This window comes from Rhinoraja longicauda, chromosome 20, assembly GCF_053455715.1.
Source record: "Rhinoraja longicauda isolate Sanriku21f chromosome 20, sRhiLon1.1, whole genome shotgun sequence".
Classification (NCBI taxonomy): domain Eukaryota; kingdom Metazoa; phylum Chordata; class Chondrichthyes; order Rajiformes; family Arhynchobatidae; genus Rhinoraja; species Rhinoraja longicauda.
This window is the reverse complement of record NC_135972.1, coordinates 23,901,504-23,915,005: the sequence shown is the minus strand read 5'-3', so window position 1 is coordinate 23,915,005 and position 13,502 is coordinate 23,901,504. Positions and strand designations below refer to the sequence as shown.

Below are 13,502 nucleotides of genomic sequence, written 5' to 3'. Positions count from 1 at the left end.
AGCGTGGAAACAGGCCCATCGAGTCTACGCCCTCCAACAATCACCCGTTCACTAGCACTATTTCTTGCACACGTGAGACAATTTACACAAGCCAATTAACCTGCAACCCTGCACATCTTTAGAGTGTGAGAGGAAACCGGAGCACCTGGAGGAAACCCACGTGGTCACTGGGGAAATGTGCAAACACACAGGCCGCATCGGTAGTCAAGACCGAGCCCGGATCTCTGGCGCTGTGATGCAGCAACTCTGCCGCTGCACCACTTAACCTCTACCGCTGTACCACTTAAAGGATCAAAGACATTTATTGTAAAAACAGTGCACAGTGCGGTTATTTGTACTGAGTGTAAAAAAACGAGAGCCTAGTGCTATCAACTCAATCAGAAAATGGTGAGATCAGATCCCGCTCGTGAGGCAAGTGCAAAAACCTCAACGATGTTAAGGTGCACGTTGAACATCAAGGACCCCCTGTGGATTAGCTGGGGATCTATGCACAGTGACCTGGTTGATATTTAAACCCCTCATCAACACCACACAGTGGCACAGCTGGTAGAGCCACTGCCCTCACAGCGCCAGAGACCCGAGTTTGATCCTGACTTTGGGTGCTGTCTGTACGGAGTTTGCACGTTCATAAGTGATAGGAGCAGGATCAGGCCATTTGGCCCATCAAGTCTACTCTGCCATTCAGTCATGGCTGATCTACCTTTCCCTCTCGACCCCATTCTCCTGCCTTCTCCCCATAACCCCTGGCACGTTCTCCCTGTGACCGCGTGGGATTCCTCCGGGTGCTCCGGTCTCCTCCCACATCGCAAAGACGTGCAGATCTGTAGGTTAATTACCTTCTGTAAATAGTCCCTAGTGTGTAGAGACTGGATGTAATAGTGGGATAACTTAAAACTAGTGTGAAAGGGTGATCGATGGTCGGCATGGACTAGGTGGGCTGAAGGGCCTGTTTCCACTATGTAGATCTAAACTCTACCTAGGTACAATGAAACTCCTTTTGTGCAAACCATTCAGTAAAAAATCTTACTGTACATAGGCACAATCATACTTGAGTGCAAGAGTTTAGTGCAAGGGCAGTACTACACCTCTCTGAAAAAGAGACGTCACCTGTCCATTCTCTCCAGAGATGCTGCCTGACCCGCTGAGTAACTCCAGCACTTTGTGTTTTGCTCAATATTCCAGCATCTGCAGTCCCTTGTGTCACCTCTCCCTCCCTCCCTCCCTCCCTCCCTCCCTCCCTCCCTCCCTCCCTCCCTCCCTCCCTCCCTCCCTCCCTCCCTCCCTCCCTCCCTCCCTCCCTCCCTCCCTCCCTCCCTCCCTCCCTCCCTCCCTCCCTCCCTCCCTGTCTGTTCCTCTGTCCCTCTCTATAACCCACCTCCCCCACCCACCTTGATCGCACTCTCCCTTTCTGTCCTCTTCCTTGCTTTTCAGAAAGGCCTACTCCTCTGAAAATAACTCTTGAACATTTTTTTCCCCCCTGATTATTTCTTTGCAAATTGCCCATCTCCGAATGTAAACAAATGAACCTGTTGAAACATATTCTTCAAAACGAGCTTTGCTGCAGCCTGCCAAATCCGAAGACGCAGCCCGCCAAGATTCTGCACAGAATAAATTGCAACTTAAATATAACTTGTTTAGAATTCTGGCAGGAGCTTCAAGAAATAAGCTGGCCATATATGGTGTGGGATCAGATGCAGTGTTAATGCAATGGGATATTCAGTCATCGGTGGCAATGAATATTATTGAAGCTGTGATATTTTCCTCGGTCAGGTTTTTGGTTCAAAAGAAGTATTCGTGCAAACATTTCAGGTGGCAGAAATTGCATTTAAGGCAAATTCGCAAAGTTGAGCATAAGGCTGTGGTGGCAATGGGCTAGATTCTACCTCTTTTCAGAGGGGGTTTCGAGTCTCCCTCTTCTCACCCCACACACTGGTTCTATCCTCCACACTCGGGACAATTTACAGAAACCAATTAACCTACATGTCTTTGGAACGTGGGAGGAAACCGGAGCACCCAGGGAAAACCCACACGGTCGCAGGGAGAACGTACAAACTCCACACAGACAGCACCCGCGGTCAGGATCAAACCTGGGTATCTGGCGCTGTAAGGCAGCAAGTGCCCAGGGTGAGACTGTTCCTTGATTATGCCGGTGGCCTTGCCAAGGCAGCGTGAAGTGTAGATGGAGTCCATGAGTCCACGCTGACCATCGATCACCCGTTCACACTAGTTGTATACCGCACACTGGGGACAATGTATGGAAGACAATTAACCGACAATTCTTCGCGTCTTTGAAATGTGGGAGGAAACTGGAGCACCCAGAGAAAACCCACAAGGTCACAGGGAGAATGTATAAAAACTCTGTACAGACAGCACCCGTAGTCAGGATCAAAGCCGGGTCTCTGGCGCTGTTAGGCCGCAACTCTACCATTGCGCCATTGTGCTGTCCCCAAAGAGGGCAGAGCTATAAAATGAGAGGGGAGAGAGTTTAATGGAGATGTGCAGGGCCTGTATTTTTGCACAGAGTGGTGGGGGCATGGAACACATTGCCAGAGGTGGTGGTGGAGGCAGGTACCAAAGTGGTGTTTAAGAGTACAGGGACAAGAGGGATATGGGTCACGTGCTGGCAGATGAGACCAGGTTAACTTGGCATCATATTCGGCACAGACATTGTGGGCCGAAGGGCCTGTTCCTGTGCTGTACTGTTCTATGTTCTACGTCACACTTCCCAAATCCTGGCGCTCCCATCCCAACATCACCGTGTGAGCTCCTTCACTGGGAAGATCACAGCAGCTCACCATCTCATGGGTAATTAGAGGTGGGAATTAGATTTTGTCCGACTCAGATGGGTGGCACAGTGGTGCAGCGGTAGAGTTGCTGCCTTACAGCGCCAGAGCAGATCATTTGTCCCCCTAGTGTTAGTGTACGGGGTACGGGGCTCGAAGGGCCTGTTTCCACGCTGTATCTCTACAGTCTAAGAATATGCGTCCAAATACATTTCAGAAAACAAATGTCAACAAAATTGGAGACGCGAGGAACTGCAGATGCCAGTTAGCAAAAAAAGACACAAAGTGCTGGAGTAACTGTGGGTCAGGCAGCATCCCCGGAGAGCGGGGATAGGTGATCTTTTGGGACCCTTCTTCAAGCTGAGCTAGTGTGTAGGGAAGGAACTGCAGATGCTGGTTTAAACCGACGATAGACACAAAACTGGAGTAACTCAGCGGGACAGGCAGCATCTCTGGACAGAAGGAATGGGTGACATTTTGAATTGGGACCTTCCTTCAAGCGGAGGTTGTGGGGTGAAAGCTGGAAGAGTAGTGGATCTCCATAGCTTCACAGTGGCTTCACAAAACTTGCTCAACAGCGGCATCTGGTGGCAAGAGGTTAAATTACATCAGGGTGTCTCGCTGGAAAACATGGCCATTTTTCACAAGGTTTTAAGTCAGCAATTGGACAGGTACATGGATGAGAAAAGAACAGAGGGATTTAGGCCAAAGACTAGAAAGTGGGTTCAGAACCGATAGACACCATTGTTGAGTTGGGGTCGATGGGCCTGTTTCCGTGCTACACAACTCTATTGTACCCTGATAAGGATTCTGCTGGGCGACACAAACTGAAACAGGGCAGCACAGTGGCACAACTAGTAGAGCCGCTGCCTCACAGTGCCAGAGACCCGGATTCGATCCCGACCTCGGGTGCTGTCTGTGGGTGGAGTTTGCACGTTCTTCCCGTGACCGTGTGGGTTTTCTCCGGGTGCTTCGGTTTCCTCCCACATCCCAAAGACGTGCGTGCTTGTAGGTTATTTGGTCCTCTGTAAATGGCCCTCTTGTGTGCAGGGAGTGGATGAGAAGGTGGGATAACAGAACTGGTGTGAACGGGTGATCGATGGTCAATGTGGACTCGGACGGCTGAGGTGCCTGTTTCCATGTCTGAAGGGTCTGGATCCAAAACGTCACCCATTCCTTCCCTCCAGAGATGCTGCCTGTCCTGCTGAGTTACTCCAGCATTTTGAGTCCACCTTCGATTTAAACCAACGTCTGCAGTTCCTTCCTACACATTGGGCATGTCTCCATGCTGTATCTCTAAACAACACTAAGCATTGGTGTGAAGAGCCAGCCCTGTAGGCGAGATGCCCCTGTCTGATGCACTTGACACTCTGACCCCTTGGCACAGTCGAGGGGTGTCCCTCCTCTGGAGTTTAGCCGGTGATCCTCACTCCCCCGCCCTGTGACTGACTGATCGTTATTTCATTCCTTCGTGTTGCAGGATGTCGGAAAGGAACGCCTGCCGCCGAAAATACTCACGAAGGAAGAGCTCAGGCAGAAGGTCGAAGCCTACAACTCCTCCGTTACCAACCGGTTGAGAATGAGCTGGGTAAGTGAATGTCCACAACACTTGATGGAGACGTTGGACTTCCCCACTGGGGGTTTTAAATGTTTCTAGCTAAGATGGGGCATTTTGGTCAGCATTGATTCGGGCAGTTGCTGCCTCACAGCTCCAGAGACCTGGGTTCGATCCTGACTACGGGCACTGTGAACGTGAACCATCCTACCAACAACTAGAGAGCTGTCCTGACCTCCCGTCTTCCTCATTTGAGACCCTGGGACTATCTTTAATCGGACTTTACTGGCCTTCATTTTGCACTAAATGTTACTCACGTTCTTCCCTTTATCCGTGTATCTCTACACTGCGGGTGGCTGGATTGTAATCATGGGTAAAGTGTAGACTCTTCACACCCCTGCAACAGTCTGTTCGAACTCCTTCCATCGGGCAGACAATACAAGGCCTTCTACGCCCGCACCTCCAGACTCAGGGACAGCTTCAGCTTCATCCCCAGGGCCATAGCTGCTATGAACCGGTCCTGCTGAGCCGGATGGCCACAACGCATAGGTCAACTTGCACTTTACCCTGTCCAAAACTGTTACAACTGTTTCGTTTCATTGGGTTGCTGCTGTCTAAATTACTTAAATTATTGCATCGTATGGGAGGCGCATTCCCAATCTCGTTGTACCCCTGGGTACAATGACAATAAAGATATATTGTATTGTATTGTATTGTATTGTATTGTATTGTATTGTATGTATTGTCTTTCTGCTGACTGGTTAGCACACGATGGAAGCTTTTCACAGTACCTTGGTGCACGTGACAATAAACGTAACTACACTAAAGTGAACAGAGTTTGTACATTCTCCCTGTGACCGCATGGGTTTTCTCCGGGAGCTCTGGTTTCCTCCCACATTCCAAAAACCCCCACAAATTTGTGTGTTAATTGGCTTCTGTGAATTGCCCCCAATGTCTAGAGAGGGGACGTGAGACTGAGAAACATCGAACTAGTGTTCAGATGATCGCTGGTCGGCGTGGACTTACTGTGCCGGAGGGACTGTTTCCATGCTGTATCTCTAAACTCTTTCACTACACTAAACTAAACTACATGTGTAGGAAGGAACTGCAGATGCTGGTCAATAGACAATAGACAATAGACAATAGGTGCAGGAGTAGGCCATTCAGCCCTTCGAGCCAGCACTGCCATTCAATGCGATCATGGCTGATCACTCTCAATCAGTACCCCGTTCCTGCCTTCTCCCCATACCCCCTCACTCCGCTATCCTTAAGAGCTCTATCCAGCTCTCTCTTGAAAGCATCCAACGAACTGGCCTCCACTGCCTTCTGAGGCAGAGAATTCCACACCTTCACCACTCTCTGACTGAAAAAGTTCTTTCTCATCTCCGTTCTAAATGGCCTACCCCTTATTCTTAAACTGTGGCCCCTTGTTCTGGACTCCCCCAACATTGGGAACATGTTTCCTGCCTCTAATGTGTCCAATCCCCTAATTATCTTATATGTTTCAATAAGATCCCCCCTCATCCTTCTAAATTCCAGTGTATACAAGCCCAATCGCTCCAGCCTTTCAACATACGAACAGTCCCGCCATTCCGGGAATTAACCTAGTGAACCTACGCTGCACGCCCTCCATAGCAAGAATATCCTTCCTCAAATTTGGAGACCAAAACTGCACACAGGGTTGAAGCCCATCTTCACACAGAGTCTGAAGATGGGCTTCAACCTGAAACGTCTCCAGGGATGCTGCCTGGCCCACTTGAGTTACTCCAGCACTTTGTGTCTATCGTCCACGCTAAACTAAACGACACATTTTTGCCTCTCCAGAACACGGATGAAGTCTACACTGGTTTCATCAAGGTCCAGATGGACCTGCACAGACCCATCACCATACAGGCCATGTCAACTCTAGGCAGTCCCGTGTATAACAGCGTCAACGAGACAGCCTTCTACTTGCCGAAGGATACCGTCAACACTCTGCACATCAGCAGCTGTAACACGGTCAAGGATGTGATCCAGGCGCTGCTGAAGAAGTTCACGGTGCTCGATAACCCCGCCAAGTTTGCACTCTTCCAGCAGTTCTACGTCGGCGATCAGGGTAAGGCTTGTAGGCTTTGACAGGTCCCTTGACAGCGGTGCAGCGGTAGAGTTGCTGCTTCACAGCGCCAGAGACCCAGGTTCGATCCTGACTACGGGTGCCGTCTATGTGGCGTTTGTACGTTCTCCCTACGACTGCGTGAGTTTTCTCCGGGCGCTCCGGTTTCCCCCCACACTCCAAAGACATGCGGCTTTGTAGGTTAATTGGCTTCGGTAAAGATTGTAAATTGTCCCTCGTGTGTAGGATAGTACGAGTCTAGGATAGTGCTAGCGCGGAAACAGGCCCTTCAGGACCACCAGGTCTGCGCTGACCAACAATCTCCATGTATTAACACTATCCGACACACACTAGGGACAATTTTTACATTTACCAAGCCAATTAACCTACAAACCTGTACGTCTTTAGAGTGTGAGAGTAAACGGAAGATCTTGGAGAAAATCCACGCAGGTCACGGAGAGAACATACAAATTCCATACAGACAGCACCCGTAGTCTGGATCGAACCCAGGTCTCCGGCGCTGCAAGTGCAATAAGGCAGCAACTCTACCGCTGAGCCACCATGCTGTCCTTGTCACGCTGTGCCACCATAGCAGGGCTCTGGTCCATGAGCGACACATGGACATCATTGACATGGTACACCTGTGCGACTAACCTGTCTCCGTTCCTCTACCTCTAGTTCACTCGCACAAGCTGTCAGACGGGGAGCACCCCCTCTACCTGCGCCTGCTTGCCGGACCCAGCTCGGACGCCTTGAGCTTTGTACTGCGAGAGTACGAGACCGGGGAGGTCTTGGTAAGTGACCTCTCTCTATCTCAAGTGGTCATGGGTTTTAGTGTGGAGATGCACGTGTCATAGAGTCATACAGCGTGGAAACAGGCCCTTCGGCCCAACTTGCCCATGCCAACCCAGATGCTCCATTAACACTAGTCCCCCCCCCCTGTCTGCATTTCTAAACATGTCCTACCCACGTATACACGCAAATGTATTTTACATGTTGTTACAGTAACTGTCTCAACTTCCTCCTCTGGCAGCTCTTTCATTATACCCATCACCCTCCGTGTGAAAACGTCGCCCCTCAGTTTCCTGTTAAATCTTTCCCCCCTCACCGTAAACCAATGTCATCTGGGTCTTGATTCCCCTACTCTGGGTAAAAGAAGGCAATCTCGATTCCGTTGCAAGAATCTTTAGCAGACAGATTCAATGTCAACAAAACCAAGGAATTAGTCATTGACTTCAGAAAAGAAAAGATTTCTTTATTAAAACTTTTCCCTCTCATCTGAAACCCATGTGGTCTGGTTCTTGATTCCCCTACTCTGGGTGAAAGATTGTGTATCTACCTTATCTATCTGCCCCCTTCAAGATCTTGTGCACCTCTACAAGATCCGCCCCTCATCATCCTGCGCTCCAAGGAATAGAGTCCTAGTCTTCTCAACCTCTCCCAATATAGCTCAGGCCCCCCGAGACCTGGCACCACCCTCATAATTCTTCTCTGCACCCTTCCCGCCGTGAAAACACCTTCCCGACAGCAGGCTGACCAAAACTGAACACAATACTCCTAATGTGGCTTCCCCAAAGTGTTGTACAACTGTAACGTAACAAAGTGAGCAGGAGCACTCCATCACTTTGTACCGATTTTTGTCAGCCAGCGTCCGAAGTTCCTTTCGTCTGGAAGTGACGGAGATTATCAGGGGTCAGAAGGTTTTATATTAATGTGCAGGCAAGGAATGGTAATCTGACCCTAACGTACTGAGTTCAGGGTGCAAACAATGGAATCTTCAGTAAAAAACACACAATGTGCTGGAGTAACTCAGCGGGTCAGGCAGCATCTCTGGAGAACATGAAATGGTGACGTTCCAGGTCAGGTCCTGACCCAAAACGTCACCAATCCACGTCCTCCAGAGAGGCTGCCTGACCCGTTGAGATACTGCGGCACTTTTTTACATTTAGCTGAGTTTTAGCTTCAGTTTAAAGATACAGCATGGAAAGAGGCCCTTTGACCCATTGAGTCCACCCCCTCCCCCCCCCCCCCCCCAATCATCGATCACCAATTCACACTAGTTCTGTGTTATCCCACAATATAATATAGAACTATTGTGAATGGGCGATCGATGGTCAACATGAGCTCAGTGGACCAAAGGGCCTGTATCAATGCTGTTGTATCTTTAAATCAATCAATTAAAACAATTGTTTAAACAAAAATGAAACAATAACATCTGTAGAAGGATCCTGACCCAAAACATCGCCCATTCTTTTTCTCCAGAGATGCTGTTTCTACCTTTGGTATAAACCAGCATCTCCGTTCTTTGTTTCTGATCAATAGAGTGGACGTGGAGAGGATGTTTCCACAAGTGGGAGAGTCTAGGACCAGAGGCCATAGCCCCAGAATAAAAGGAGATGAGGAGGAATTTCTTTAGTCAGAGGGTGGTGAATCTGTGGAATTCATTGCCACAGACGGCTGTGGAGGCCAAGTCAATGGATATTTTTAAGGCGGAGATTGGTAGATACTTTATTAGTACGGGTGTCAGGGGTTAAGGGAAGAAGGCAGGAGAATGGGGTTGAGAGGGAAAGTTAGATCAGCCATGATTGACAATAGACAATAGGTGCAGGAGCAGGCCCTTCGGCCCTTCGAGCCAGCACGGCCATTCAATGTGATCGTGGTTGATCATTCACATGGTGGAGTAGACCTGAATGGCCTAATTCTACACCTACAATTTATGAAGTTATGAGCTAAAGAATAGCACCAACATGTCCCCCTGTGTTGTGCAAGTTGTGATTGTATGCCTCGTGATCCAGTGGATCGTATATCACCATGGGACACACGTGTTGAACGTGTCCGCGCTGATTGCTGGGTGTGGGGGTGGGGGATTGTCTTGACTTTGTTTTTCGTCCCGCACCTTCACCCCTGATGTCTTGTTCCCCCAGTGGGAGGCCTTCAGCCTGCCAGAGCTGCACAACTTCCTGCGGATGCTGAGCAAGGAGGAAGAGGATCATTTCAAGCTGCTGGAGAAACGCTACGTGACCTACAGGGCCAAGCTGGAGGCCGCCTTGAGATCCACGGGGAAACCGGATTAAACCCCGGAGTTTCGGCAAGCGTGGCCGGGTCCCAGCGTTGGGAAGCTCCGGACCGAGGGACGCGTGCAAGGGTAGTCAACAGGGAGTTAACCTTCAAACCTGAAGACCCCCGTTTCAGCGAGAGGGCTTAGTTGGTTGAACCCACCTGGAACAACAGGCCCAATGGACTCCAGCCAGACTGTCTCATACCTTGTCCGGCCGCCATGTTTGCTGGGCGTTCGTGAAGGGTATTCGCCAGCCAGCCAGCCAACGTTGGACCAGCTTCAACGCCAGTGAGATCTCCCTGCGTTGGCCTCGCGTGTAAAGTATTTATGGCGGTGCTTCCAACACGCCAGTATTCACACCGCCTGATGCCTTGGCAAAGCCCCTGGCCTGCATGGTGGCTTGTGCGGTGTAGAGGGACCACTATGACTGCATTCAACATGATAACCCTTCAACTTGAGAACTCACGGGGAACCATTTGTAACGGTTCCTGGACAGCCCGCAAATCTACAGTGCCGAATGTTTAAAGATGCAAAGCTCAATATATTATTTTTTAAGGACGCTAAAATCAAGACGTACAGCATTGAAACAAGCACATTTTAAGGACAATAAACTAGAGTCATACAGCATGGAAACAGGCCCATTTTAAGGATACTAAACCAGAGTCATACAGCGTGGAAACAGGCCCATTTTAAGGACCATAAACTAGAGTCATACAGTGTGGAAACAGGCCCACCTTAAGGACATGAGACTGGAGACGTACAGGGTGGAAACAAGCCTATTTTAAGGATACTAGACTAGAGTAATTCAGCGTGGATACAGGCCCATTTTAAGGATACTAAACCAGAGTCATATAGCGTGGAAACAGGCCCATTTTAAGGACCATAAACTAGAGTCATACAGTGTGGAAACAGGCCCACCTTAAGGACATGAGACTGGAGACGTACAGCGTGGAAACAAGCCTATTTTAAGGATACTAGACTTGAGTAATTCAGCGTGGAAACAGGCCCATTTTAAGGAAGCTAAACTAGAGACATACAGCGTAGAATCAGACCCATTTTAAGGATACTAAACTACACGTGAAAATTATGACAAGGGAGGCAAAGAGGTTGAGAGGGGTTGAAATACCCAAGATGATCATCCATTTAGGGGAAACAGTGGTGCAGCAGTAGAGTTGCTGCCTCACAGCACCGGAGACCCGGGTTCCATCCTGACTACGGGTGCTGTCTACGGAGTTTGTACGTTCTCCCACGACCACATGGATTTTCTCCGGGTGCTCCCACATTCCAAATACAGGCAGGTTTGTCGGTTAATTGGCTTCGGTAAAAATTGTAAATTGTTCCTAGTGTGTAGGATATTTCGAGTGTACGGGGTGATCGCTGGTCGGCGCGGACGTGGTGGGCCAAGGGGCCTGTTTCCACGCTGTATCTCTAAAGTTTATTGTCTAAAGTTTAAAATCAGTGATGTAGGAGGTGGGAGATGGGTTAGGGGAAGTGTTGAAGAGTGGTGTTGAGATGAAGTGTAAAGACAGCCTGCAGGAGATATGTAGAGGAAACTGGGGGGTGTGGTGGTGCGGTGGCCTAGCAATAGAGTCGCTGCCTTAGAGCGCCAGGGACCCCGGTTCGATCCTGACTACGGGTGCTGTCTGTACGGAGTTTGTACTTTCTCCTCGTGACAGCATGGATTTTCTCCGGGTGCTCCAGTTTCCTCCCACACTCCAAAGACGTACAGGTTTGCAGGTTAATTGGCTTTGGTAAGAATTGCAAATTGTACAATATCCCTAGTGTGTACTAGTGGTATCTGTGTACGGGGCAATCGCTGGTCAGCACAGACTCGGTGGGCCGCAGTGCCTGTTCCACCAGATACCACTAAAGTCTAACTTTAAAGATCGGTGATGTGGAAGGCGAGAGGCGGGTTGGGGGAAGTGGTGAAGAGGATTGTTGGGATGAAGTGTAAAGACAGCGTGCAGAGGATATTTTGAGATGTAGATTTGGATTGATTACGTCGGCAGGTTGGAGACCAGGATGAGAAGAAGTGTAGGAAGAAAACTGCAGATGCTGGTTTAAATCGAAGGTGGACACAAAATGCTGGAGTAACTCAGCGGGTCAGGCAGCATCTCGGGAGAGAAGGAATGGGTGACGTTTCCGAAACATCACCCATTCCTTCTCTCCCGAGATGCTGCCTGACCCGCTGAGTTACTCCAGCATTTTGTGTCTACCTAGGATGAGAGGAAGATTAGTTTAAGAGAAAGGAGCTCTCTTTATGTGTGGCAACAGGTTAAAAATACCACAAGTGTACAAAACAGACTTATTAGTGAAGCAGTAATTGCCTTGGGCACCATGTGGTCTCATCTTCAGACAGTGGGATGGTAGATGATGGCTTGTTAGCCGGAACCAGGCGTCTCGTGAGCACCTGCTCCAGGGGACATCTTGGCTGTTGGTATCTTTCACCCATGGTGGTCGTAGCTTTGGGTTGGGTGTAGACAGGTGCAGCACCCATGGGAGTGTGTGTACCACGTTGGCGGGGCTGCGTGAATATCTGGCATGGCGGAGGAGTACGCCGGTGGAACGGCAGAAGGACGCGCCTGAGGTAAAAGTCACTCTTCCTCTTGGAGTTTTTTTCTGACCCCAAAATCTATTGCCAAAGCTGAGAGTGAATTAGCACGCGTCACCAAAAACCAGATCAGTGGCACTGGCATGGGTTTAAAACCAAACGCTATCCCAAGCCGGAGATGCAGCGGTTAGTACTGCTGCCCCAGACCTCCGGCGGCCTGGGTTCAATGCTGACCCTGTGGAGTTTGCACGTTGGCCTCGTGACGGAGCGGGTTTCCTTTGGGGTTGTCCAGTTTCCTCCCCCGTCTCATGGCCCATGTCAGTCATTTGCTCTGAATTACACCTGCGGGGTCAGGTTCGATCCTGACCACGGGTGCTGTCTGTCTGTACGGAGTCAATAGACAATAGGTGCAGGAGTAGGCCATTCGGCCCTTCGAGCCAGCACCGCCATTCAATGTGATCATTAACCGACAAACCCGCACCTCATTGGGATGCGGGTGGAAACCGGAGCACCCGGAGGAATCCCACGCGGTCACAAGGAGAACTCTAAAAGCAGACAGCAGGAGGTCAGGATCGCACCGTGACTCCGGCACTGTGAGGCAGCAACTCTGCCAGCTGTGCCTGTGGGTGAGAGGCAAAAGGATCGAACGTGGAGTTCAGTAAAAAAACGTAGTTTACAGAGGCACAATCGTACTTAAGTACAAGAGTGCAAGAATAGTAGATTACACCGAGACAACACACAGGCTTCGCCACGCTTCCAGCGCCATTTTGTGTGATTCAATTCCAACGTCATTAACAATATAGAGTCTTAACTTTGCCATAAAGGCCCGTTGTCCTGGCAACGGCACTGGGTCGGAGTTCTCCCCATAACTAGAGTCCTCCAGTCCAGGCAAGATCCCGGTACATCTCTTCTGCACTCTCTCCAGCCCAGTCACATCCTCCTTATCATGCGGTGACCAGAATCTGCTCACAATACTCCAGCTGCAGTCTAACCAGTGTTTTGTAAAGTTACAACATAAAGTCCCAACTCTGACATGCTGTGCACTAAATAGACCTTGGGGTAGGACCAATAATATTTGCTCCTTCCCCTAACTGCTGCTGAATTATTATTTAATATGTGGCTACTGTATTAATTTTATCCAAAGATTAGTTGCTATGAAATTGCTGTGAATTCAATGTTGGTTATAAGTGGATCGGCGGGGGAAGGGAGAAACTTCAAACCATTTTAATTAGGATTCTGTCGAGGGATTGTTCGGATGAGGGTGTGGGGGTGACATTTGCGGAGAAGGGTGGACAGATACCCCTTTGAATGCCCCCCAACCCCCCAACACTCTCAGGGGTCCAGTACCTTTGATGTGCGATGGGCACCATGTCAATGGAGGATCCATCTTTGTTGAGGATTTTCTCTATCCCTTTCGAAAATTAGGGGCGGCACAGTGGCTCAGCGGTAGAGAGACCCGGGTT

General features: G+C 49.6%; 1 protein-coding gene across 2 annotated transcripts in view; it reads left to right on the top strand.

Annotated features, from left to right (window-relative positions):
• rassf3 (Ras association domain family member 3) overlaps window positions 1-13,502 on the top strand; it is a 56,922-nt gene that overhangs the window by 38,602 nt on the left and 4,818 nt on the right. Inside the window, exons 2-5 of one of the 2 annotated variants that reach the window (XM_078417237.1) lie at window positions 4,264-4,371; window positions 6,163-6,433; window positions 7,109-7,224; window positions 9,355-11,560. In XM_078417237.1, the coding sequence (XP_078273363.1) occupies window positions 4,264-4,371; window positions 6,163-6,433; window positions 7,109-7,224; window positions 9,355-9,504 (645 nt within the window). In that variant the 3' untranslated portion in view covers window positions 9,505-11,560. Of the gene's footprint in view, window positions 1-4,263; window positions 4,372-6,162; window positions 6,434-7,108; window positions 7,225-9,354; window positions 11,561-13,502 lie in introns of those variants that run through there. The other variant, XM_078417238.1, reaches the window with a different exon arrangement.